Below are 27,993 nucleotides of genomic sequence, written 5' to 3' on the forward strand. Positions count from 1 at the left end.
TAATAAGTGAAAAAATGTACAGTTGTTGAATCTTTACCTTCAATATTATATTGCATAGCAGGATATGTAGTGTTGCATTTATATTAGGTTTTCAGTTTTCCTTACATTTTGATACAGAAAATATCTTGCAAGCACTTTATTTACTTAGTAAAGTTATGTATGAAGTATAATGTATAATGCAAAGATGTAATTACAAGGCATTGGAGTAATCTTTTTTAACCAAGTAACTCACTTTGTCTTTATCTCCTCATTCCCCATACATAATGAACAATACTGGAGTTGAGAAGATTATTCTGAATGAAAAAACTTGCATGAAATAATTTAGATATTACCATGTTGTATACGTGCTGCTGAAGGTAGCACTATTACCATGCTGCTTTTTGTGGGGAACTGCACAAAATCACGTATCTCTTAGAGTTGAGATTGTTAGATTCTTTTCAGGAGCCCCTCTGGTAACAAGACAAATTAGCTTTAGAGAAGAAAAGATACGTGATTAATATTGTAAAGAAATATTGGAATTACAGCCTAGTTGTTAATGTAGCATTTAATGCTGCTGGCATTGACTTATCTTAATGTTTGTAACTCAAAATTATGAGAAAGTAATGGTTTTTCATAATTACAGTAAAATACAGATTTTTTTGTTTTTTGTTTATTTTTCTCTAGTTATGTTCATATCAGATAATGAAAGTTTTAATCCTTCACTGTGGGAGGAACAGAGGAAACAGCGGGCTCAAGTAGCATTTGATTGTGATGAAGACAAAGATGAAAGGGAGGCACCTCCCAGGGTGAGTCCTGTTCTTCCTTCAGGTTTGAAACAGGTCCACTGATACTTATTTGCTGCTGTTTACCTTACTGTGCCATTTTGGAAGATACAGAGAAATATTGGTTTCATTCCTTGCCCTCAAGGCACTTTAAGTTTTATTGATCCTATATATATGTCATGTGAAAGAATTTGAGAACAGTATAAAACTATGTGATTATAAGCCAAATTTCATAATATAAAAATAAGAGAAAAACACAATTGTTTTTCCTCTTCCCTTTCTTTAATGACTTATTATTTAGATTCTAGGGATCAAGAACTCTTGTTATGAACATGTTATGAAACTGTTGCAGTGACAGAAGTAGTAATAATTCATTTCCAAATTACTCGTGGATATAATTATTTTTCCCTTATATAAACTATATGTATATATATATAAACGATATATATAAACCTTATATAAAACTCTGGGATTCAGAAATCCCAGAAAATGACAATTAGACTGACTTTGGAAGTATTTGGTTCCTGGCACATAAGACAGTATATAAATGTAGGAATTTTATATGTGTCTGAGTAAATATCTAGCTGGAAAACAACTGTTTGGAAGCCAAGTGATAGTATTGGTAAAATCCATACCATAAATCTTAAAATGGAATACATACAAGTCTGCTAAAAAAAAAGCATTCAAAACATTAGTTAAATCTGTAACTGTGAAGTCTTTCATTATTGATAAAACCATACTTTTCTTATGTCTAAAATGCTTTCAGTGGCCTTTCATCTGTGTTTAAAGTTATCCCCAGGAGCCAGATAACAATGCAATTAAGATGGATTATAGATTGAATTTTGAGGTTGATGTTAGCAATATTTATTCATATTTCAAATTTTACTTATTTTATTTCTCTAGGAGGGAAATTTAAAGAGATATCCAACACCATACCCAGATGAGCTTAAGAATATGGTCAAAACTGTTCAAACCATTGTACATAGATTAAAAGATGAAGAGACTTGTGAAGATTCTGGAAAAGATCTGAAACCACATGAAGATCAGCAAGTTGTAAATAATGATGTAGGTGTGAAGGTTAGAAAACTCAATCTAAAAGAATTCACCAAAACTTATTTCAAGCTTTTTAAAAAACTTTAAAATAATAATTGATATAACGGTCCTTTTTGTATACATGATAATGTCCTTCCAAATTTAGGGTGTTGTTCTCAGCCACCTGAAGTAAAAGCTGTAATAATCAGCAAACTCTCTAATTGCTATTATTACACTTCAGTATGGTTACAGACTTTCCATGTTGGCAGGATAGCATCAACATAGGTTTTAAAAAAGCTTGCCTGAACCAAGAATAAGATAAGGAATGTCAGAAAATTCACTGTTACGGAAATACTTTTTTTCTCGTGATAACATTGATCCACTCTACCCAATTCTAATTTTAAATGTAATTGCTATGACAGACTATTTCCTTGGGATGTTTCAGAAACCCACATAGATCCTTAAAGTGTGTGTTCCTTTAATGGACTTTTTTTCTCCCTATTATATTACAGAAACAGAAGTTTTCTCATGTCACTAGAGTTACTATACATTCCACAATCAGCAGAAAACAGTTCGAGCATGCTGAGCTAAGTGACTCACTCATGAATGCCAGCTTTGCAGCTTAAGAGGTGAAATGTAACCTCAGCTAAATTATAAAGCTTAATGTGGTTCATGAACCTTTGGGGGCCTCCTCCCCAAATGAGCATATATGGCCTAAATATATATATAATATATATATACTTTATATATGGGGGCCTCCTGCTCCCCAAGTGAGCATATATGGCCTAATAGATATTTCTACACCCAATGTGGGCTTGAACTCATGATCCTGAGGTCAAGAGTCACACACTCTTCCTACTGAGCCAATCAGGCACCCCTACTTTTAAATTCTAATCTGAACTATAGTACAAAAATAGATACAGAGCTTTAAGGAATATGATTTTTTTCTTTTCTTTTACATAGACTTCAGAAAGTACCACTCCAGTAAGATTCAAAGCTGATGAAAGAGAAAAGTATGTGATAGGAAACTCTTCACAGAAGACCAGTGAATCTGAAGCTGAGATTAGTCCTGGGAGTCTACCAGTGACTACAAATATGAAAGCCTCTGAGAACTTGAAGCATATTGTTAATCATGACGATGTTTTTGAGGTACTGCTTTGTGATTATTCTCTGGAACAGTTCTAACAACTTTTAAGAATTTAGTACTTCATTGTTGCTAACTAAAGATAAAAAGCTAATATCAAAAGCAGAAAGTACGCTAACTCATTTGAGAAATTTCAAGGTATTTGCTATAGTATCACTCATTTATCACTTTAAACTTATACCTGTATTACACTCAAATGTTTACTATGTAAATTAGATTGTGGTGGTTCTATTCTAATTCTTTAAAATACAGCATCTCAATTGTTTAACAATGAAAAGGTTGCCATAGGTATATTTAAATTATTTCACTTATTTAAGCATTTATCATTGATTGTGAAGTATTTTTTTTCTTGAATGTCTGACCCTTTTTTTTTTAATTTCAGTATAGTTAGCATACAGTGTTATATTAGTTTCAGGTGTAAAACATAGGGATTCAGCAGTTCTGTACATTACTCAGTGCTCACCAGGAGCACTCTTAATCCCATCATCTATTTTACCCATCCTCCCGCCCTCCTCCCACCATCCTCCCCTCTGGTAACCGTCAGTTTGTTCTCTGTAGTTCAAAGTCTGATTCTTAGTTTGTCTCTTTCTTTGTTCATTTTTTTTTTATTTCTTGAATTCCACATATGAGTGAAATCAAAGGGTCTTTTTCTGACTGACTTTTTTCACTTAGCATTATACTCTCTAGAGCCATCCATGTTGTTGCAAATGGCAAGAAACCTCGTGGCTTGTGAATGTACTTTAAGTGGATCACATCATTCAGTACACTTGATATATACTTTGGACCTAACATAACATAGTCTGTGAAAAGGTTATTAGGTTTGTCTGAGTGAACTTAATACTCTATTTTGTATGATTTCTTTGTGTAAGGCACTGTGTTTGGAGCTATGGTGGCAGAATAGATATAGGTATATAGGTATAATCAAGGTTAGACAGTGCTGAGTGTATAAGAAAAGTACTAAGTGATAAAAATATTAAGTGCTACATAAATTTAGAAAAGAGGTACTTTCTGACTAAGAACAACCAAGGATGCTTTAGGGTGAAGGAGCTGTTTAATTTGTACACTGGAATATTTCATCAAGCAGAAATATGAAAAATAGGAGAACTGAATAAAATATGGAAGGAATAATGATAGCAAAAGAGTGGTGCTTGAGAAATGTAGAAAAGAACATGTTCCATCTCCCTGAGTGTATCAGGGGTGGTAGAATGAAACAGAATTAATAGAGTAGTTTGGCTCCTGATGGTGACGCTTCCAGAAAGCAATGCTAAAAAGTTTGGATTTAGTGTTCTGTAGTCTTTAAGGAGCCACTGAAGGCCTTTTAGCAGAGCGGTACTTGTGATAGAGCTACGTATTGGGATTATCTGGCAACAGCTACTGAATTTTCCTGAATTTGAGGGCTTTTTGAATAATAATACTAGAAAATGTGTACTGGAACTTTGTTTTAAGAATATAAGAGATTTAATATGTAAATATCCCTGACTATAAGGAGTGGAGAAGAGGGAATAGTCACATAACTGTGCTTGAATAGGATGATGATGCCATTAACTGAACTTGGGCATTAAGAGAACAAGCAGCCTTTGAAGGACTAGTTTGTTTTTGAATATGTGGAATTTGAACACTTAACAGGACCATCTGTTAGACATAATAGGTCATTGGAAATGTGTATCTTTAGCTCAGAAGAGAAATGAAAGCTAGATTATAAATCGAAGAATTACCTACATTAAACTTGAAGAAAATGCAATCCAAAGGGAAACAGGAAGGACAAAATAAGAGCTAACTGTAGGAACATTAGTTGACTTGAGCACAGGAGACAGAAAGGTGGGAGGAAATGTAGGAGCCCGTAGCTCCCTGATGCCAGGTGTAGTATAGGAGGAAGTCTGCTCAGCACTTGAAAGTCCTGCACGTATCAAAATTAGGACAGAACATTTGCCCTTCCTTCTCCTGTTCTCTCATTCTTTGCGCATCCATTCTGTCATTAGGTCCTGTTCATTCCAAAATTTCTGTCAGATTCTTTTTTTCTTTAGGACTGTTAGGATAGCCAGATCCCTTTCTGCTGGTCTCTTTCTCTTCCCGTACATTCTTAATATCAGAGTTACCATTTTGAAAGATAATCTGATGTGAGCTCCTGGCTTGGCAACTTCCAATAGTGACCAACGCATACTCGAGTCCATACTCAGAGCATAACCTTTCCCTCTTCAATCCAGTCTTACTTTTCTGTCTCCTGACAGTTCTCTGAGCTCCAGCTCCATGGAGTTGACATGCTTTGCATACCTTCTCTTATTTCCATGCTTTCATCTGTGCAGAATGTCATTCCTCTTTTATCTCACCCCTCACTTCTCTTCCTTCCCTCTTTACTTTCTCTTCCTATTCTAATTAGAAGTGTCTTTCCATTGTAGTACAGTCCTGAACAGGGTTTGGCTAACTGTGGCCTGTGGCCCGTATCTGGCTCACTGCCTGTCATTGTATGACTTGCAAGCTAAGAACAGCTTTTACATTATTAAGTATTGAATACAAATCAAAGGAAGAAGACTATTTCATGACATGTGAACAATTAGATGAAATTCAATTTTCCTGGTACACAGCCACAGGTGTTTGTTCACATGTTGTCTGTGGCTACTTGTGTGCCACAATGGCTGAGTTGGGTAGTTGAAACAGACTGAAGGCCCTTCTTACTGAAATAGTTTTCTGCCCCTGGTCCATATCTTTATTATGTCGCTTAGGAGTTACTGGAAGTCAGTACTTCTAACAGAACAATGTTTAAGACTTTTTATTTTCATCATATTATTTACTTATTTTCATCATTAGGAATAATAATTTAACCTGCAAAAGTTCTGTTTTTTTTTATACAATATTTGCAGTATTAAAATATTTCTATAAATAGTTGTTTGCTACCAGGTCCTTTTGTTCACTACCCCCTTTCACTTAATAGCACTCAATGGCAGATAATCTGGGACTTTTGTCAAATATTAGAGAAAAATTGATGAAGAATAATAAAAAATTCTGTCTTCAAATTGGTTAAAAATTGCCATTAACTCATTTTAATGGAAGAACACCTCAGTCCTGACTCCTTGCAACTTGATAATCTTGGAGGGAATAAATATGAGAATTAGGAAGAGATTTTTGGTTGGAACACTTCTAAACTGAGTTTTTCAAAGACAGAGATTGTGTTTTATTCATTTTTGTTTCTCTAGCACTTGGCATAGTACCAGGCACATATTAATCATTAATACACTTGGATTAAGGCCCACCATGGAATATTATCCCATAGCCACTTTGACATATTGTTAGTAATTGCCATAGTTTTATTGCCCTATCTTGAAAAACTTAAATCACATAGTAGTTTTAGTTACTATTACCATAAAAATGTTTTACATCCATGTTCTAAATATTCTTTCTCTTTGAAGTTCTTATGACTTAATATCTATTCATTTAAAGAAACCAAAATTTATTTAAATACTTTCTTTTTTCTTTAAATTAGGAATCTGAAGAACTTTCTTCTGATGAAGAGATGAAAATGGCAGAGATGCGACCACCATTAATTGAAAGCTCTATTAACCAGCCAAAAGTGGTAGCTCTTAGTAATAACAAAAAAGGTTAGATGTTGAAAGCACTAGGAATAGAAATGGGCTGAATTTATCAAATTCATAAATTTTTTTGAAATAAATTTCATTAAATGTGATTATGTTGTTTAAAACACTTTTTCAAAAAACAATTTTTAAAATATGCCTTTCTAAAAGGTCTATTCCTTAACCCTCTTGTTTTTAAAGAAGAATCTTATTATGTATTTTCTCTTCCCTCATGCAAGGTTATGTATAAGGGTGTGGGCTTTGTAGGCAGACAAGCTTGCATTGTGATTCTGTTTCTGCTGCTTTTTTGCTGGGTAATCCTTGAGCTACTTAATTTTATGCATATGAACTTAACCTACCTTGACATACATTGAGGCTAATGAAGGAATTTGTGAGTATCAGATGTGCTAGATTATTCAGTGTACTCAGATCTAGCTTGTTATTTTATCTGTTCTGGAACTCTTTTTAAACCATCCTCACACCCCAGCCATTTTTTTTTTCATGTACTAGAATCTCAGACTCTTCTTAGAAATGAAACGGAACTTGAAGGATATCTATCCTTTCCTTTCATCCTTCCTTCACTCCTCCCCCCTAGTGCTTGAACATGTCTATATTATCTCTACCAAATATTCATCCAGTCTTTGCCTTTATGGCATTAATGAAACTTAATGTCAAGGTGGCTCTTAGATAATTTGAATTTCATAATAATAGTGGTAGTGATATTTGTGTACTTACTAGTTGCTGCTTACCATACTAAATATTTTACATGTCACTATCTGTCACAAGGAGGTGGAAGAAGAGGAATAATATCTAGGAAAGAACTTAACCTACCATCTTTCTTAACAGTATTTTAAAAATTAAGACTCCAGCACCCAAATACCTTAAAGTTGAATATAGAAAGCCCCATGTACTATTATTGTCAACAATCTAGACTACTTGAACTGTGCTCCTAAGATATTTGGAACAGAAAAAAATATCTTTAATTCATATAATCTCCTGTGACTGTTTCTATATCTATGATTTGGATAGAATTGCACTAAATACAGTCTTGAGGGTTGTAAAGATATTAAGTTATTATCTTTTTTCATTTTGTTTTTAAGTAAGCTCTTTGCCCACCTTGGGGCTTGAACTCATGACCCTGAGATCAAGAGTTACATGCCCCACCAACTTAGCTAGCCAGGTGCCCTAAGTTATTGTTTTATCATTACTTTTTAAAAAAATAATACTTTTTAATAGTACCGCCTATAATGGAATATGAATATTGTCTCTCTGTTTATATAAAAAACAAAAGCCATCTCCTATATTGATCATTTTTCTTTTCTTTTTCTTTTTTTTTAAGATTTTATTTGTTTATTTGACAGAGACACAGCGAGAGAGGAAACACAAGCAGGGGAATTGGGAGAGAGAGAAGCAGGCTTCCCACAGAGCAGGGAGCCCAATGCAGGGCTCTATCCCAGGACCCTGGGATCATGACCTGAGCCTAAGGCAGACGCTTAACGATTAAGCCACCCAGGCACCCCTATTGATCATTTTTCATATGCAGTTCTTTGAAATGATTTAAAAATAGCAAAAGAGAGCTCACCTTCTGAAACTTCTTGATTTGTTTTTTTTTGATTGACAGTATTGCTCATTTTTATTTTCAGAATAGATGAAAACAACTCCATACTTGTATGAAATAATTTCTTCCCCAGATAAATTTACAAATCTAGGCTGTGAACTGTACTGTTTATTCTTCATTATTATGACTTTTTAAAGTCATGAATGAGGGGGCACATGGCTGACCCAATTGTTAGAGCATGCGACTCTTGATCTTTTTGTTGTGAGTTCAAGCCCCACATTGCGTGTAGAGCCTACTGAAAAAGATATTGTGAATGAGTGGAAGAGCCATATTCACTAAAACTAATTAATGGCCTTAGAAAAACACTGTATAATACAATCTTGTCAGTAGTTAAAACTAAATCAAATTCTAGATAATCTTAACATAGATCATATTTGTCAAAAAACTTAAAGGTATCACAAGTTTTAAATTACTTAATCTTTGTGTGTATTAGGACTGCATTTTCAGAAGTGCCTTTGTTTATCTTCTAATCCATAGAATTCTTTATATAGTGAACCTGGACAACATAAATGTCATTTGTCATCACTGCAAGGTATTAAACGCAAATCTTTAGTGACTTTCTCAACGGCTTAAGTTTTTTTTGTTTCAGATGATACAAAGGATACAGATTCTTTATCAGATGAAGTTATACACAATAGCAATCAGAATAATAGCAACTGTTCTTCTCCATCTCGGATGTCTGATTCAGTTTCTCTTAATACTGATAGTAGTCAAGATACCTCACTCTGCTCTCCAGTGAAACAAACTCATATTGGTATTAATTCCCAAATCAGGTTTGTGAACATTTTAACAGAATAATTTATTTGTACAATAGAGATAATAAGGCAAATAAATATGTCTGACTAAAACAAAGCTGATTTCACAAATTAATATAGAAGTAGTTCAGGTAGTATGTGATTTCTTCCCCATTTTATTACTACTTATTTAGGTTTGCTACATTTCCATTATATTAGTTTTTTAAGTGGGGAAGAAAAGGAGCATCTGGGTGGCTCAATTGGAAGAGCATGTGACTCTTGATTTCAAGGTCATGGGTTTGAGCCTCACATGGGGTTAGAGATTACTAAAAGATAAACTTTTAAAAAATTAGGAAAGAAAGGATTCAAAGTATTCTAATTCTCTTCATTAAAAAGTTGGACATTATAACAGTATTTTTAGATATTGCAACATAAACAGCTTGTTTGGAGTAATTCAAATTGAAATGGGTGTTTTTTAGATACTCGTGTTTGGAGGGTGCCATTAAAGGGCATTCAGTACCTTTAACTACTTCTGTATCTTTGAATTAGACTTAAATTTGTAGGTCAGACTCTCTAAACAAGACTTAATTCCTACAGGCTAAAATTAGCTGAAGTTTAAAATAACTTAAAACAACTGTTATTTGGGCTTTCAAAATACTTGGCTATGAAAATAAGATGTATTGTTTTACCTTTATGTTATTGTATCAGCTAGGTGCTTATTAGAAAGATTTGGGTTACTACTGAACCCAAAGCTTACTGTATGGCGATTGTTGACTACTTTTTAGAGTAAAATGGTTCTTAAAATCCAGGCACAGCTAAGTCAAATTTTGTTTCTATTGATTTATATTGTTGTAAAAGGAAGATGAATTTTATGTCACAAAATGAGTTTAGCTATTATGTACTTGTAAGTATGATTAATTATATCTGTTCTTTGAAATTGAGGCTAAGACCTAGTGTGGTAATATAATAATTTTTATAACCTCTTAGATGTTAAGATAATGATTAATTTCATGAATAATAAAATGTACCGATATTTTGTTGAGTAGTTTAGTATTTTATAAATCATGTTTTTTGTGTAATGAAATAAAGGCTATCAAAGGGATATTCCACACCTTTGTTGTATTTTTTTTTTTTGAAGATTTTATTTATTTATTTGACAAAGATAGAGAATACAAGTAGGCAGAGCAGTAGGCAGAGGGAGAGGGAGAAGCAGACTCCCTGTTGAGCAGGGAGCCCAATGCGGGGCTCGATCCCAGGACCCTGGGATCATGACCTGAGCCAAAGGCAGCCGCTTAACCGACTGAGCCACCCAGGTGCCCCGCTTTGTTGTATTTCTAATAATGAATGTAGTCTGTTACCTAATGGGAAGATCAATACTAAGGAATATTTGTTAAACATACTTGAATATTTATACGAGAGGGCACAAATATGTTTTCATATTTGTGTGAAATACAAATAGGTTTATTTATTTCCACCAAGCAGAAGTAAAATGTTTTCTGTATTTTTGAAATAGCACATTTATAAATATTTGCCAAATACAATGGAATAACTTAGAAGAGTTTAGTTTTGCTTTTGATCTTCAGATTTTTTTCAGTGCTGCATTGTTTATTTTATTTTTTAAATCACCATACAATAAAATTTACTTTTTGTTGAGTTCTAGTTTTTTTTTTAGTATACCTACTTTCTTTACATTTTTTGTAGACCTTTGAGTAATTGTTTAATTCTTAGCTTTTTACAATTTCCTTACTTATATATTTGGGAATCTAATAATAACTACTTAGTTAATATGACTGACTTTAATAATGTAAGGTTTCAGAATTATTTGTGAAAATGTTCTGTGCTCTTTGCTCAACTATTTAAGTTACTGGCTTTCCATGTGTCCGTCCATCTTTCAGTCATTTCATCTTCTAGCACATTCATGAAAAGGTGCTTAAAAAAGTCCATTTTTCTTCACTATTTACCTCTGTTAAACTATATTCTGACAAAGTGATTGGTGATATTGATGAAAATTAACCTTGATTATCTATGAATTTTAATGTTTTACTTGCCTTCATTTAATATAAATATATTATTTATTACAGTAATATTTTAATATTACTCCTTGCTAGTAAATGACTTTCATCTTTGACTCCCATCAGCTCTTTTAACTTTGTGTACCTACACATTAACCAGTTAGTTATTAATGTTTCTTATTACTAAGAAACTGAACTTTATGATGTTTATGATAAAATTATCTTTGTTTTAGGCAAGAAGATGAAAATTTTAACAGCCTTTTACAAAATGGAGATATTTTAAATCATTCAACGGAAGAAAAATTCCAGGTTCATGATAAAAAAGATTTTAACTTACCTGAATATGATTTGAATATTGAAGAGCAATTGGTTCTTATTGAGAAAGGTGTTGACTCAACAGCCACATCTGATGAATCTCACAAATTAGACCATATCAATATGAATCTTAATAAACTTGTAACTAATGATACATTTCAACCAGAGATAGTGGAAAGATCAAAGACACAGGATATAGTGCTTGGAATGGACTTTTTAAGCATTAATGCTAAAGGAGAAGCTGAGCCCTTGGAAAATGGAAATAAGTATCCTAATCTAGAATGTGTAAATAAGGTAAATGGACATTCTGAGGAAACTCCACAGTCTCCTAGGAGGACTGAACCACATGACACTGATTCTTCTGTTGATATGGGTATTTCCAAAAGCACTGAAGATCTCTCTCCTCAGAGAAGTGGGCCAATTGGATCTGTTGTGAAATCTCATAGTATAACTAATATGGAGACTGGAGGGTTAAAAATCTATGACATTCTTAGTGATAATGGACCCCAGCAGCCAAGTGCAACAATTAAAGTAACATCTACTGTTGATGGAAAAAATATTGTCAGGAGCAAGTCTGCTACACTTTTGTATGATCAACCATTGCAAGTATTTACTGGTTCTTCTTCTTCTTCTGATTTAATATCAGGTACAAAGGCAATTTTCAAGTTTGATTCAAATCATAATCCTGAAGAGCCAAATATAATAAGAGGCCCTACAGTAAGTGGCCCACAATCTACGCCTCAGATATATGGTCCTCCACAATATAACATCCAGTACAGTAGCAGTGCTGCCGTCAAGGACACTCTGTGGCATACCAAACAGAATCCCCAAATAGATCATGTCAGTTTTCCTCCTCAGCGGCTTCCTAGATCCGAGAGCACAGAAAGTCACAGTTATGCGAAACATTCTGCCAATATGAATTTCTCTAACCATAACAATGTTCGAGCTAATACTGGATACCATTTACATCAGAGACCTGGCCCAGGAAGACATGGGGAAATGTGGGCCATCTCACCAAATGACCGACTCATTCCTGGAGCAACTCGAACTACGATTCAGCGACAAAGTAGTGTGTCCTCTACAGCTTCGGTAAATCTTGGTGAATCAGGTCCCACGAGGCGGGCCCAGATTCCTGAAGGAGATTATCTATCGTACAGAGAGTTACATTCAGTGGGAAGAACTCCATTGATGTCGGGATCACAGAGACCTCTTTCTGCACGAACATATAGCATCGATGGTCCAAATGCATCAAGGCCTCAGAGTGCTCGACCCTCCATTAGTGAAATACCAGAGAGAACTATGTCTGTTAGTGATTTTAATTATTCACGGACTAGTCCTTCAAAGAGACCAAATGCAAGGGTTGGTTCTGAGCATTCTTTATTAGATCCTCCAGGAAAAAGTAAAGTTCCTCATGATTGGCGAGAACAAGTACTACGACACATCGAGGCCAAAAAGTTAGAAAAGGTAATTAAATATGAATTTTTCATTTTCCTGCCTGTGAATTTATTTTTCTTAAGAATATTTGGTATTCTTTGTTTCTTAAGGTGAAACAAGATACTCTGAATTACTGAATATATACTTAAATTTGAGGAGTTTTTTCTTGGTATGTAAAACAGAGTTCAAGTTTAGACTTAGCCAGACTCAGAATAACTGAGATTGTAGGATATGCTTCTTTTCTGTCTCTTACTCTCCAGTGTTTTCTAATGAGCTGAAGCTCGTTTCATATGTTTATGTGTATATCTTTTTTAGATTGTGCCGTACATACTGTAATACATGCATAAATGTGTACCTCTGTTTAGCATTTTCTGACTTGCTCTCATCTAATAATTACTGGTTATGTAAGTATGTTTACAAAAATAGCAGTTTTACTATATAATTAGCAGAATAACAAGAAATATATCATAGGGCGCCTGGGTGGCTCAGTTGGTTAACCGACTGCCTTCGGCTCAGGTCATGATCCTGGAGTCCCAGGATCGAGTCCTGCATCGGGCTCCCTGCTCAGCAGGGAGTCTGCTTCTCCCTCTGCCCCTCCTCCCCTCATGTGCGCGCGCTCTCTCTCTCTCTCTCTCTCTCACATTCTCTCTCTCAAATAAATAAAATCTTTAAAAAATATATCATAAATGTAAATATTTTATCTAAGATTTTTTTCCCAATGTTATAAAACTAACACTGTCACTGACACAGATGGCTTCTGGCATGGCATTTACTCTTGACCTTTCTGAACTGCATTTCTGACCTACCTGAACTCAGGTCTGTGGCTCTAATGAACTTTGGAAATCATTGGTAAAACAACTTAAGATCATGTTCAGTTTATAACTTAATGTGTAAAGGTCAGTTTTTTGAAAGGAGTTAAAATTTTTAAAAATTATCATGTACAACTGATAAATTAGTGTCACGGTTCTGTGGCTCAAGTGTATAAAGCACGTTCTTTAAGATTTAGCTTCCTGTCTCTCAGTGGGTTTTACCCAAGAATTTTCTTATCTTTGTTCATTAAATATATATTTTTAAAAACAGCTAAATGTATACAACCTCAGTCATTTAAAATATTTCCTTAGGTCCGATTTTTCAAAAATGAATGCCTAAAATATGATTGGTACCATATATCAATTCACATTGAACCTCGGCCTATAATTGTTAGCTCTTTTGAATACTATCACCTTTAAATAGCTGAGCATCTAATGGCCTTAGGCAACCTCATTCTCATCCATTTTGTCTCAGCTGTAGCTATACGTATTGTTGAGGCTCTTTGAGCTTGTGTGCTTTTTCTAAGGAACTTGGAAATTTCTTAAGCAGAGGAGTACCATAACTGTTTTATAAATAAACTCCTGGAGATACTATGGAACTAGAACGAGGAAGGGCTATAGTTTTTTGGGGTTTTTTTGTTTTGCTTTGGGTTTTTTTGAGGAGGAGGAGGAAGAGGCTGTATTTAAGTTGATTGAGTTACGAGGGTCTCTAGTGGTCCAGAAAATAAAAGAAATGTACTGATGGAAGTGAGACAAAGGCAAGAATTCAAGAGACAGTTTTGAAACAGACTCTAGAATAGTTTACTTGTGATTGGAATATTCCTGTAATAAGTCTTTGAGGAAAAGGAATTAAGCTAGAGTGGTGCCTTGAGTAACTGGTTGTTGGGAATGCCAACATAGAGAATGAAGAGCAGATTTGGATGAAGAGATGAGTTTGGTTATCATATTCTGTGTAGTTGACATCTCAGGTGGTTGTTCTCCCATTACTTTCCTGTCTGATGGAGATGTACCTAGACTTGAGTAAATAGGAAGCAAGTAGCAGCTACCCCATTGTTCATTGTACCTCTCTGCTTTATATATTTAGAAATTGGCCATTCAGTTACTTCAAGAGTGCGTGACAGTAGCTTCCCAGTTATGCCCAGTGGTAATTGAGAGGTGAGGAATAGGCCAGTGAAACTAAGAAATTAGCCTTGTGAGGACACAGAGCAACATGACTTAGACTACAAACTTGAAAGCATTGGTTAAAAATGGTGGAGGGTGATGGAAAATCTGTTTGCTCCTCTGCAATTCATTCTTTTCCTCCCCCAAACATAATTCTTAAGGCCTGGTAGACATTTGAAAATATTTCACAATGCCTTACCCACCTCTAGAGGTAAGTCCCCAAATCAAAAGTTGCTACTTTGCCCAGCTTAGTTGCTTAGCATTAATACAAAAATAGTAAGTTATTGCAGCTTATTTGGTTTTTAAACCTTCTATTAATAATCCCTCCTTCCCTACCTGCAACAAACTGTACCTGGAACCCAAACATATAAATAGATCTCACCTCTTGCTTTTCAAGGCTTATTTAATTAAACTAACAATTCTGGTAAGAAGCACTCAACTAGAATATCATTAACATAACATGATAATATCCACATTCAGTTGCTACAATACAACTGTTAGCATGTAATGAACAGCGGTGCCCAGGACATATTCCTTAATTGAGCTCTGCACAAATGTGTTGTGTTGTGACAGCGTGCAGTTTTATATAGATGTCTATGCACAGGCCTGAATTAAAAACCGCACCTGTTCTGAGCTTTAGCCTTCTTAGTGACATATTTACAAAAACTTTATATATGTTCAAAGACGACAGAAAAAGCTTTGTTCCAGGATCTACATATAATTAAAAAGGATCATTTGGACCACTCAAGTTAAGAACATGTTAAAACTATGTGTAACACATCAATGTGTGTTGTTTATGTTTCTGTCAATGTGTGATTGTGTGTATAGTTTATTTTTACATTATAATCAAATGTTCATGGAACCTCTGAATTGTCTTTGCCAAATCCCAATTGTTTGTGAAATGGTCTGGGAAAGTATAGGCATGGCCTGTTAAGTTTAGCTTTTTCTTTAGTCATTACTTTGGAATCCACAAAAAAACTAAAAGTATACATTGTAATTTTATAGATCCCTTTCATTCTGGAATGACACATTAAGATTTCTTGGTATTAGAGATCAACTTCATAATTTGGAGAAGGCATATATATTCCCTAGGAATAATACAGAAATGCTTGTTATGACATTTCTATATTTCTTGATAACAAGCCATGCTCAAAATGTGGTTGCTCTCAGTTTGACCATAAGACCCTCAATATTCAGGGACATGACAAGAAGCATCCACATAAAAGAAAAGCATGTAACAGCTCTGGGAATTAATAAGCAGAAACAACAAAAATCAGGCATTGTGTTTATTGAGGTACATTTTTCAGGCAGCTCTGGGATTAGTGATAAGAGATTCATCAGTGTAACATTCCGTCAGTGGTTCTTCAAGTTTAAGCAGCAAATGCCACTACTAACTCCTAAAATATAATCTTAACTATCTGTCTATTTGAATTGGAGAATTTTTTTTACAAGTACATTGCCTAACTTTTTTCTCCTGGTAACTGTAGAGCAGTGGAAGCCTTTTAAGTGTTATATCCTAAAACTTCATGTATATGTTAACTTTTTTTTAATGTAATACATGTTTCTAAATGTAGAAGGTGATTTTTTTTAGAAATTACAGTGGCCAAGAGCTAGGTGTGTTTTGCAGATTTATTTTGTGCTATGTATGTATGTTTAAACTCTCCATTTATTTAATAATAATATAGAATTGATTTCTATAAAATGAAGCAGACTCTAGAAATCCATTTTGATTTAGAAATAACTGGTTGTTGGTAAAATTTATCTTTATACAGGAATTAGCTTGCGTTCCATATATAACTACATATGTACACATACATCTAGGGATGGCATCAGTTCCTCTTTTCTGACGAACTTCTAATGAGATGTATTAGGAGTAAAGGAAATGATAGCATTATAAAAGCCACTGTATGTTTGTACTTTCTTCTTTAGTGTTTAAACATGTGAATGGTTGGATTTACATGTACTTTATGTGTATATGTGTATGTTGTCATGTAAATATATGGTAAATAGTGCCAATCTCTTGCAGTGGCACTGAAAATTTGATGCATGATATTCCTGCGTGGTATTGGGGTTACTTATAAATACGTCTTTGTACATAACATGTCTTGTGAATTTTGCATGCTACACTAATATCTGTTAAATCTATCCCCTCTTTATTCAGAGCATGCTGTCAAGGTCCTTTAATTCCAATTTTACTGCTGTAAGCAACTTTCACTATGGCAGCTCTAGGGATCTGCATGGCAGCCAAGGCAGCCTTGCCTTGAGTGTTGCAGACGGAAGAGGTTCTGGTGGGCACATTTTTCGAGTGAGTACCTGCAGTAGACGAGTACTTTTAGTACACAGAAGAAGAAAAAAAAACACATTTTAATGTTTTCACATTTCTAGAAAATAAGTTTTTATGGTGGGTCAGATATCTTGATTACCTTCTAGTTCTTCCATAGTTCTAAAGTTTAGTTCTAAAACTCCCTGCAAAGTTGATTTAGTATTTATCTCTTAAGTTTCTTTAGTTATAAGCTAAGGATGTAGTATATTCTTGTTTATGTAAATAGGGATGAGCAATTGAAATAACTGAGTGGTTTTTTAAAATTATTATGCTTTGTGGTGTTTTCTCTTAATAAAATTAGCTAGTCTCCATAACTCAAGGTTTTAAGGCTATGCTATACATAGTACACAGAAGTGGGGAAGAATAATTTTTAGTTTAGTGATTGAGAATTGGCAAATGAGAAGCACTACCTGGAAGTAAGTTTAATCAAAATTCACTGAATATGAGTAAGGCTGGAGAAATTGTAATAAGTACCAATGAAAAGGCAAAACCCAAATCCTTTCTTATACATGTTTTAGCGTAGTCATTAATGATGAAGAAGGAAGGCTTATTCTCTTAATGAAAGTTAAGGGTAGGTGGTAAGAATGGCAGAAAAGGAGAAAGAACAACTCTGGTATGGCTCTATTTTAAGATTTTTCTCTTCATAACAACTTAAGGTGTTAGCATGGCCTCTAAATAAATATTTATTTCTCCCCCTTCCATTCTGAAAAGATACTTCTCCTCTTACAACATTATTTTGTCTCCTCCCTGTAGTTTTATTTCCATATTGACTCTGCTTACTTCTGGATCCTTGCCTTTTCCTAAGGGTCCTCATTACCACCCCCTTTTTAATACACTGCTGGCTTTGCATTGTTGTGTTCTAGGACAAGAGTGGTCTCCTGGATTCACTTTGCTGTGGCTGGACCTCACCTTTCCTGCTCTGCCCTCTTGTTTCTATGTTAGAGTCATAGCAGTTGTTTTGTAATTTATCACTGGAATGGGAAGAGAAGAGTGATAGCTATTAAGCCATGCATTTCTGGTACTCATTCCGACTGAAACCACAGAGTGAAGACCAGGGGCTTTTATTAACTTAGAAATAATCTTTATTGTCATCTGGAATGATTGTCTTTCCAGATTCTTAAACAGTAATATTTTTTGCTTATTCTTAAACTCAGAGCCTTTGAGTTTGTTGCATTTTGCTTTTTCATTCATAACATACTTGTTCTTGTTCTTTTAAAGACTAAATAAACAGTTATACATTCAGACTTGAATTTAAACTTCAAGCTATGACCTAAGTTGATTACTGTGCATTCCGAAAGCACATCTCAAAAATGGGGAAGGAATGCAAAATACTCATGACATAAATTCATAAAATCAGATCAAACCAAATCTAAAAATGCTAATCGGTGCTTTGAACCAGCAACTAACTGCACATGATAGCTCTATTGCAAATAATGTTTCTAAGGTTAAATCACAAGCCCTTAGACTTATGTGTATCCTGTGGCATATCATAATGAAGTAGATTTCAGATTATTTTTCAAAATGATGATGTAGTATACGTAGCTGTGTTGCTAGCCACATATTATTTTGAAAGTAACAATAGCGCTATTTATCACAGTCCCTTTAGTTTTCAAAAATATAGCTAAGTGTGTTTAGAACTAAATTAAAATGAAAAGTATGGGCATCTTGCTCCCTAGCATATTATAAAAAATATTCAGAGACAATGAGCTACTGAGTTTGTTTTTTCTCTAAAGCTATCAGTGAAGTAGACTATAAGGATATTATTGACATACAAAAATATGAACTCTGGTTAATTTTAAAAGCAAATTTAAAACCAGACCATTGGTGTTAAAAAATACTGAGCTGTCCAATACTAGTATGATAAAATTAAGCTAAACTGAATTTTATAAGATTGTGTATTTATTGGTACTGCCCATCATTAATAAGAAAATCCCAGGTGGCAGGCACTGTGCTGTTAATAGCAGTTATTATTTTTTTTTTTTTTCAAAAACAACCTTTTTGTAGTACTCAACAGGAATAAATTTTAGTTGCTCTTAAAATTTGGGACTTTTGACTTAGTTCATTAATAACTAAATTGTTCACAGTGTTAAAAGCTAGGTATTACTGTAAATAAAACTAAAAGCATTATGAAGTGTATATTAAAGGTACTAATACTTTTTCCTGTTTTATTGAGACATCACATGGTATTAGTCCAAGGGATACATCATAATAATTTGACACATACACATAGTGAACTGATTACCACCACAAGTTTAATGTCCATCATAAAGGTACTAATATTGATGGCAGTTATGATCATAATGTTTGACTTGGTTCTTCATCTTTCCACTACCTAGTAATATTTTTTCCAGTCTCCTTTCAAGTGTCATCATCATTTTGGTTTCACATCTGAAAGAGCATTATTTGTTTACTTTTTATTTCCCCTCATTTGAAGCATCCCCAGACATCCTGTCCAGGAGATCATTGTCAAGATGATATATTCATTTCAGGACAGCCGAACTCCTCGTCAGCTACACTTAGTCACAAAGATGTTCCTCCAGACAGCTTGATGAAAGTAGGTGTTCAGGAAATAAATGAAAACATCTCTTTGAACTTGTTTTACAGCTTTTGAACTGTAAATAACATAATGCTTTAACACTGAAAATAATTTTTTGAGGACTTACCCTCCTTGATTAGAAAAGATTGTTAAAAAACTAATTGGGAATTATGAAATAGATTTTTACTCTATTATTTCTTAGTTTAGTCACTGATTTTTTTCCACCATGGAAAATGATTTTATTGTTATTTTTGGATTTCTCTACTATCATCTACTTATTGTATTGTTTGAGTCAGAGGCTTTTTAGCATCCTGATAGTAAATCTTTTGGAGAATTAAAGATGAACCTGTCTTAAATTCTTCATTTGAGGATGTTATTAAAGGCATTTTAAAATACTTTAAATGTAATTAGAAATAACCTTGAAAGACTTCTGTATGTGGTAGAATAGATGATGATTGTATTCTTACTACTTTTGTAACTAAAGCATCACTTAGAGAGTTTATTTTTCTGTCACCAATACCAAATAGATAATTCTTTTCTTTAATATTCTCTTTCAGCTGTTCTTTCTTCTAATTCCAATTCCATATTCCTAGTATAACCAGATACAGTTTTGAAGCATACTTAATGTATTCTATAAAAACTTCTACATTATTCTTGAGAGTAGGAACCCAGCCATATAACATAAGTTCATACATAACTATTTATTTTACCCCTTTTTTTCTTTTAAGTGAGCTGTGTTATTCAGTTTCTTTTTCTTTTTAACATCCATTTTTGTAGTTTAGGTTACTGGGTTGTTTCACACTTGTATTCTCCTGAGCCACCTGCTAACAATAGCTTAATATATTCAATGGGTATGTTTAACATTGATGTAAAATGTCAGGCACAACTAAGAATCTAGGTATCAGGCAGTCTTAGCATGGGTCAGAAGTAATTATTGTTTGGAAAATTTTCCCCAGGAGAAAGGTTTTGAATCTGCACATAGGAATAAATGATACAAGCTTGGAAAAAGCGAGTGCAGTCCACAGAGTTGTGCCTAAGTAATAAAGTGACAACACAACCACTTAAAGGCTCCTGGCAGATTAATGACTTCAAATCTACAAAATTCAAGTAGTAAACAACCACAATTTTTTTAAAAAAGATACGGGGATAATGGAGTACCTCATTTGCTTTTTTCTCCAACCAATGTAAGATTTGTCATAGAGTGATAACATCTTTGTGCCCTGTTAGAAAGCACCTGTTGGAAACTTTAAGTTCCCAAAGTTCAGAATTAACCAAGTTCTGAAGTATAATACAGTAAAAAAGATAACTTTTTTTAAAGTAAAAATCTTCACCAAAGCCAGACTTCTTTGTTTCCTTCAGCAAGGTTCATGTAACAAGAATATAGTTCTGAAACAATTACCATAATCTTTTCCCAAACTTTTCTACTTTGGGATAATTTTAGGAGAATGGGGCTAAATATTTCTCTCACAGTTTTTCTATAATTCACTTGTGAATAAGATCACCTTTTTATTAATAATAATGAAGTTTTAAATGATTGAATAGCTGAAAAATATTTCCCCCTCTATACAGGCAATCTCTTTATATGCAATACTTATAATACAAATGTAAACTTATTTTTCAGCTAGTTTCATCATACTAACATAACAGATTATTAGCTGCATTTGCACAAAGGTGATTTTAACTCTTAAATTCAGATTCAGTCTAAACGATGAGAAGCATTAAAACAAGGATAGATCTTTAACAACAAAATAATTACCTCAGATTTTTTGTGTAACTTGCGAAAAGTAAACTAGAATGTCAAGATTTAATTTTTGTGGTTACTGTTTTATGGAACTAACATTTAAGGAGTTTAAAAGTTGCTAACTTCTACACACACACATGAGGAGTAAGTTAGTTTCCTACTGTATAGCTGCCTTGACTTGTTAATTCTGGAAAGAAAGAAATAAAAGTAGAAAATAAAGTCAGATTAGGACACAGAAATTTCAGCTTTTGTTCAGAAGAAAACATGAACAAATACATCTTCTGTGTGTATGTGAGATGGGAAAATTTACCCTTTTAATGGGCTTAAATTTTAAAATTTTGACGTAATCACCATTTTAACATTTGGTTACTGTAAGAAAGATAGGTCCATGCATATTGAACAGAAAAGCAGATAATTTTAAATGTAGATAGGATTTCCTTTCATTTGAAACCTTTAAAGAGTGAGAATCTATCTGCAAGCATTCAAGCAAGTTTAGAATTAATAGCTTTTTTCTTTTAAAACTGTAAAATTAGAAAAAATAGTATAAGTGACTTGATATTGTGTGATTTAGAATGTTAAACTCTAGTGCTTTTGTAATGCTCCAAGAAGAAAATCCAAATATTTGTAATGAGACATTATTGTTGGTCATTTTAAGACACTTCGTGTTTTTCTTAGATGCCTTTGATTAATGGACAGATGGGCCAGCCCCTCAGGCCTCAGGCAAATTATAGTCAAATACATCACCCCCTTCCTCAGGCTTCTGTGGCAAGGCATCCCTCTAGAGAACAACTAATTGATTACTTGATGCTGAAGGTGGCCCACCAGCCTCCATATACACAGCCCCATTGTCCTCCTAGACAAGGCCATGAACTGGCAAGGCAAGAGGTAAGAATAATCAAGAATATTTGAAATATGAAACTAAGCTCTTAATGTACTTTATAGGTTATTTAACTATTAGCAATAAATCCATATAGAATTTTAACATAGTTTTTACCAATTTGTTGAAAGGTTTGGTTTCATGTTAAGTTTATAGGGTGTCAGACTTAATGGTTAACTTGACTCTGTGATCCCCTGTGTTCTGATTAATTGACATAGGATTCAGTGTTTTGGATGTGATTTTTTTTTTTTTCCCCCTAAGGTGGTTGTTTATACAAAACCATTTGATGATACTCCAGTAATTAGACCTTCTTCAGGAATATGAATAGTAGACCATGAAACTTGACTGACATGTTATGGTTTACCATTGTTCTTTGACACTGAGAGTTTGAAATTTGACTATAGTCTCCAAACTACTTCGAGAATTAAATCTTACAAAGTACTTAAAAAGTGACTAATCATACATTTACATATTTTGATAGTTTATTGATAAAGTAATATTGTTAGAAACTTAGAGAACATGTGCCTTATTCATTTTGGTTTAGTCTCTGGGGAAAGGGAGTATTTTGTAACAAGTTTAGTTCTTGATCTTTTTTTGTAGCATGGCTATAAAAAATATTATCAATTGATCATCAGTCCCAATGTCTTGCAAGCATATAAACAGGTTCAAGAAATGAGGAGTTGATATCCAACAACCACCCGGGGATTTTTAAATATCTTATGGAACTCCCAATAAACAGAGATACTATGTAATTTAGATGTTTTACAAATGGAAACTGATAATAAGCTGATAATAACTGTGTGTGCTCAATATCATTAAAATCCATGATACCTAAAAAAAAAAAAATAAGATCAATAGTAATCGGTTGCCTATCCTTGTAAAATAACAGGAGATTAATTTAGGAGCTATGCTTTATAATCCCAGCTGTGCCTTTAACTCACTAACTTATTAACATGATATTCCATGTTATAATTTCCCTTCATCTGCCTGAATATTTATTTTAAATGAATCTTTATATATTTTACAAATAGTTAAATACTGTGTTGTAGCTTTTTCTGAGATGTTAGTAATAGTTTATTTTCATATTCAGATTCGAGTGAGAGTTGAAAAGGATCCAGAACTTGGATTTAGCATATCAGGAGGTGTTGGGGGCAGAGGAAATCCATTCAGACCTGAAGACGATGTGAGTTTGTGTATTTGTCCTTGAGATACCCATAAGGTTTTATTCACTACTTAATGCCTCCTGTAAAAATCTAACAGATACTTATATAAATCTAGACAGATACCATCTTTTTTATTTCTCTCTGTATTGTTCAGCTTTTTGTTTTGAAATGTGATCATTTCAAATTAATTGTTTGAGGAAAACAAACCCCCAGTTTTAAATGTTCATCACACTGTGAAGTGATTTTTAAATTTGGTTATTACATGTCTGTACATCTGTACTTTAAGAGAAGTTACTGTACTCAAGTCAGAATTACCAGCACCAAAAATAACAATGGGTTGTAACAATATTCAGAGAAAACAGGGAGAAAACTTGTACTATGATTCAGATATTTACATACTGTCAAAGAAAAATTGTTCCTTGTTACTCTGTCATTGATGCATACTGTTTTCCATTAAGTGTTTATCTTTTTTGTTGTTATTAAAGGGTATATTTGTAACAAGGGTACAGCCTGAAGGACCAGCATCAAAATTATTACAACCAGGTGATAAAATTATTCAGGTAACTAAGATACATCTTTTTATTATTTTCTTAATTTTTCATTTTATAAGATCTGCTTTCTCATCAAGAAATTATTAAATGCCAAATTTTGAAAATAATCATTTTATGAAGTTTATCATTAAATATTTGTGGATGAAAATAGTGGCATTTCTTATAGGCCACTCTCTTAGTATTTTCATAGTTGTTGATATTTCTTCCTAAAACCTTGGAAAATCATGGATATTTTCGAATACATGTTAGATATATCTTAGCATTTTGTTTAAGTTCAGGAATATTAACTTCTTTAAAATAGGATGGTGAAAGAATCTGTTTGTTACAAGAATTAAAGAATTTAATTCACGTGAAGCACTTAGAACTGTATTTGGTATATAGTAAAACCTCAGTAAATGTTAAGCCTAAATTATAAGAAATGCGGTGTTTATCGGCTGGCCCAAGGCAATAGGAAGAGTAAGCCTTGCCCTCTGCTATCCTTGCATGTTGGTGACCTCATTTACACGTTAGCACATACACATAACACCACGCCTGGCACTGTGTCTTAGCCAGGTGCTTCCTAACATTGGGTTGCTACATAAGAATTACCTGAAAACGTAGACAGGGTGCAGGTTCCTGCGTCTCACCTTCAGAGATTTTAATTTCATAGATGTGGGGTAAGGCCCAGGAATCTACATGATGTTTTAAATTGCCAGAATGATTCTTATTTTCTGCCAGGTTTGTGTACTACCAGCAGAAATTTAAATGTACACATGCAAATAAATTACTATGAAATGTTTTTCTTAAAGACATTTTTCTTCTTTCTTCTAGGCTAATGGCTACAGTTTTATCAATATTGAACATGGACAAGCAGTGTCCTTGCTAAAAACTTTCCAGAACACAGTAGAACTCATCATTGTACGAGAGGTTTCCTCGTAAGAATTGTGGACAAAAAAAGGGGAAAGGCAGCAAGATTTATTGGAAGATATTTGCAGGGGAAATTAATATTTTGACTATTTTTATATGTAAAGATGAACTCAAAAAATATGTTCAAATTTGTACATTAATGAAATAATGGAACTTGTGGTTAGAGGGAAAGAACCACTGTACAGTATATAGGGGAGACTGTTGAATTCATACCATATAAAAGTTCTTGTTAGGTTTTTAAACATAGCAATCAAGGCTGCAAAAACAAACATATGTTGTTTTTGTATAGATTGTAGGTTTATTTTTGGATTTCATACACATGACTGAACTCTGTGCAAGGCTCTAGTTAGCCTTGATTGTAGCCCAGAGACAGATGGCAGAGCTTTCTGTCTCATAGCTTTTGTGCCCTTATTTTTATTCAACTCGTATTAATGTTTTTCTGCTGAAACTACTTTTTTTTAATGTGGGCAAGAGATTTGAAGTGTTGGTTTTTGCTATGTGCATATTGAATTGAAGAGTGAGTAGGTGAAGGTGGTGCTGGTGGGTTCACTTTCCAAGGCCAGATTAAAACAGTTAATTCCTATAAAAATCTGGAAGCAAAGATTGAGAAAATAGCTGTTAAATGTGTTTTTATTAATAAAATAATGCAATAAAAATGTAGTGTCTTTTTAAAGAAATAAAAAAGACGATAATTGCATTTTATGAGCTCTACAGGATCTGTTCTTGTCATAGCCATTGACAGTACATTTGCTACTGGTGATTCAATTTTTAATTTTTTAGTCACAGGAAATTTTTAACTCTTCTGTAGATGCATGTCCGTGCATTTTTTTGTGATATGGAAATCTCTTGATTTTTTGCAAATGGTGGTCCTTGCAGTCTGTTTTATAATTAGTATTCCATTTTAATCTTAATTTATAATTTTTATTTTGAGCAGCAAATGAAACTCAAATGGCCAGTTTTAAAAGATTGTGTTGCTGTAACACAAAGTGTAAGCAGATTTAGGAAAGCCTCTTAATTTTGTTTGGTCTCACATTGCCTTGGTAAAGTAAAAGGAAATATAGTACGCATGGAGCTAGGAAACCAAAGCAAGTTTGTGAAATTGGCACAGTGATAGAGAATTGCTGTGGAGAGTTGTAGAGCAAAGGGATGGGTCCTTGAGGCCTACCAGTGTGTAAAGGTATTCAAATAAAGGGCTGTTCCTACAGGTAACATTAAATGTGAACTCGACACTTCAGAGTCTTTAAAGGGTTTCTAAGTGTATCAGTGTAATAGAATAGTGTTTTACCACCATCTGCCTTTGTTCCTCGTTAGTGTAACAAATATTTCATAGATGTTTATTAATTTGTTCATCCAAACCATTAATTTTGTTTCTGTTCTTTGTAATTCAATAAAATTTGAGTAACATGCAGTGGTAAGAATTAATGCATGGTTATTTGGACCAGAAAAAAGTGCCACAGAAGACCAGTAACTGTTTAGTCGAGGCTAGTCTGGAGCCTTTCATTAGAGCAATATTCAGTTATTGCAGTTCATTTTTAATTACTAAGAAATATAATTTTGGAATTTTTAATCTGTTATGCTTTGTTCTTCAACCTTGTTTTAATTAAGACTTTATAGGACTAGCAAAACAGCAATTTACATTATTTTTGCAAAAAAAGTTGAACTCGTTCCTTTCTTGCTAGTCAGAGTAAATAGGCAGTAATTTTCAAGATGTGAACTCAAATATTGCACTTCTTTCAAGATGTTATCATTTGGTTATTGTACTGTATAGTTTTAATAATATTGATTGAAACCCTTTAACAACTCTTTGTAAATTTTAACTCATTTTAGTTTTTCAGTACTATTTACATAGGAATTGATTTTTATGGATATAGTAGAAGAAATGTGCTGTATTTTGATAAAATTCATTTACTGTATGTGTGTTGTAATCTCTAAAAAAAAATAATGACAAACAGCTTCTTAAGACAAGCCTCGGTGTTCCCTTTATTCATAGTTTATTTTAAAACACTAATTTTGGCACATCCTTTTTTTATTTCAGTCAATTTTTCAGTCACCTTCTACTTTTAATAAGGAATACATAAAATAGATATAATTGTGACATTTTCAACTACTTTGTCTTGCATAAGATACACAGATAATTTTGGAAAAGGAAAATAGCCACAAAAAACGATTGATTAGTGATCTAACTTTAAGTTAATTGTCTGCATATTATATTGATATATTACAAGTGCAGCAAGTATTACATGCACTAGTATTTTAGTTAAAAAAAATTTTTTTAATGTTCTTATAACACATGTAGTTGAGTAAGAAAGTTACCAAGGAAGAGTAATGTGATAGATTATATAACAAAAAATTAATAGCAAAAAAGTTTTGCACTTTAATTATAAATAGCCATAATTTTCTTCTAAAATACTGGAAAATTAAAATGAAGTAAGAACTCTTGGTTAGAATTTTTGTTTTGGTTGGTAATGATAAGCTTTCAAAATTTGAATAGAAGATTAAATCTTCCAAGGAAATGAAGAAGACATTTTTAGTTTACATATTGTTGAGTAATTTGTAGTCAAGGCCCATACCCATAACTGACGTTATTTAAATATTATGTAGCAAACCATCACAACCAAAACTCTCTCATTTTTAGTGATAGTGTTTAAAATTGAGCACCCTAAAATTTTAAACTGTTAAAACTTATATGTTCAGAATAATTTATTCTGTACAGAATTCTTTATATAAACTGACATTTTATGCTGATGCATGAGGGAATCATCAGTATCTAAATCCATAAAATTCTAAAATTTCTTACATATTTATTATGTAAATATTTTTCTGAACTCTTTGGACTTGAAGTTGTGTATATACTTGAAAAAAAAAATTTTTTTAAGTATTTTTAAGTAATCTCTACACCCAACGTGGGGCTCAAACTTACAGTCCCAAGATCAAGAGTTCCATGCTCCCCTGACGGAGCCAACCAGGAGCCCCTGAAAACTTCTTTAAATACATACATTGGCATAAACAGAACTAAACTTTTAAGTATTAACTTGTGCTTAAAAGGAAATCCCATTAGCAGCTCTGTAATATTTGTATCAGCATTTGTAAAACATTCCAATTTTTTGTCCTTATTTAGAGTGCTTGAAGTAACACAGTGAATAGGTGATAAACTTACGCTGTTTAAAGTTATGTGATTTATGAAATTCAGGGTGAGAAAAATTGTCATAGATACACAATAAATTTTTTGGCACTTTAAACCCTTGTATTTCTGGGTATGGAGGAAGTGTAGTTTACCTTAAATTACTGTTTTTTACTTTAAAGGAAGCCA

At 33.3% G+C, this 27,993-nt stretch overlaps 1 protein-coding gene across 10 annotated transcripts in view; it reads left to right on the forward strand.

Moving 5' to 3' along the window:
• Nucleotides 1-26,091, forward strand: part of ERBIN (erbb2 interacting protein) — a 129,141-nt gene extending 103,050 nt beyond the window's left edge. Inside the window, exons 16-27 of one of the 10 annotated variants that reach the window (XM_028123897.1) lie at nucleotides 664-785; nucleotides 1,665-1,838; nucleotides 2,757-2,942; nucleotides 6,416-6,530; nucleotides 8,711-8,894; nucleotides 11,101-12,646; nucleotides 16,748-16,891; nucleotides 19,344-19,463; nucleotides 21,862-22,071; nucleotides 23,154-23,246; nucleotides 23,712-23,786; nucleotides 24,588-26,091. In XM_028123897.1, the coding sequence (XP_027979698.1) occupies nucleotides 664-785; nucleotides 1,665-1,838; nucleotides 2,757-2,942; nucleotides 6,416-6,530; nucleotides 8,711-8,894; nucleotides 11,101-12,646; nucleotides 16,748-16,891; nucleotides 19,344-19,463; nucleotides 21,862-22,071; nucleotides 23,154-23,246; nucleotides 23,712-23,786; nucleotides 24,588-24,695 (3,077 nt within the window). In that variant the 3' untranslated portion in view covers nucleotides 24,696-26,091. The remainder of the gene's footprint in view (nucleotides 1-663; nucleotides 786-1,664; nucleotides 1,839-2,756; nucleotides 2,943-6,415; nucleotides 6,531-8,710; nucleotides 8,895-11,100; nucleotides 12,647-16,747; nucleotides 16,892-19,343; nucleotides 19,464-21,861; nucleotides 22,072-23,153; nucleotides 23,247-23,711; nucleotides 23,787-24,587) is intronic. The other 9 variants (XM_028123899.2, XM_028123898.1, XM_028123900.1 and 6 more) reach the window with 9 other exon arrangements.
• Nucleotides 26,092-27,993: the final 1,902 nt, after the last annotated feature.

This window comes from Eumetopias jubatus, unplaced genomic scaffold (assembly GCF_037043125.1).
Source record: "Eumetopias jubatus isolate StellerSeaLion01/CBP00866 unplaced genomic scaffold, mEumJub1_p1.0 scaffold_5, whole genome shotgun sequence".
Lineage (NCBI taxonomy): Eukaryota > Metazoa > Chordata > Mammalia > Carnivora > Otariidae > Eumetopias > Eumetopias jubatus.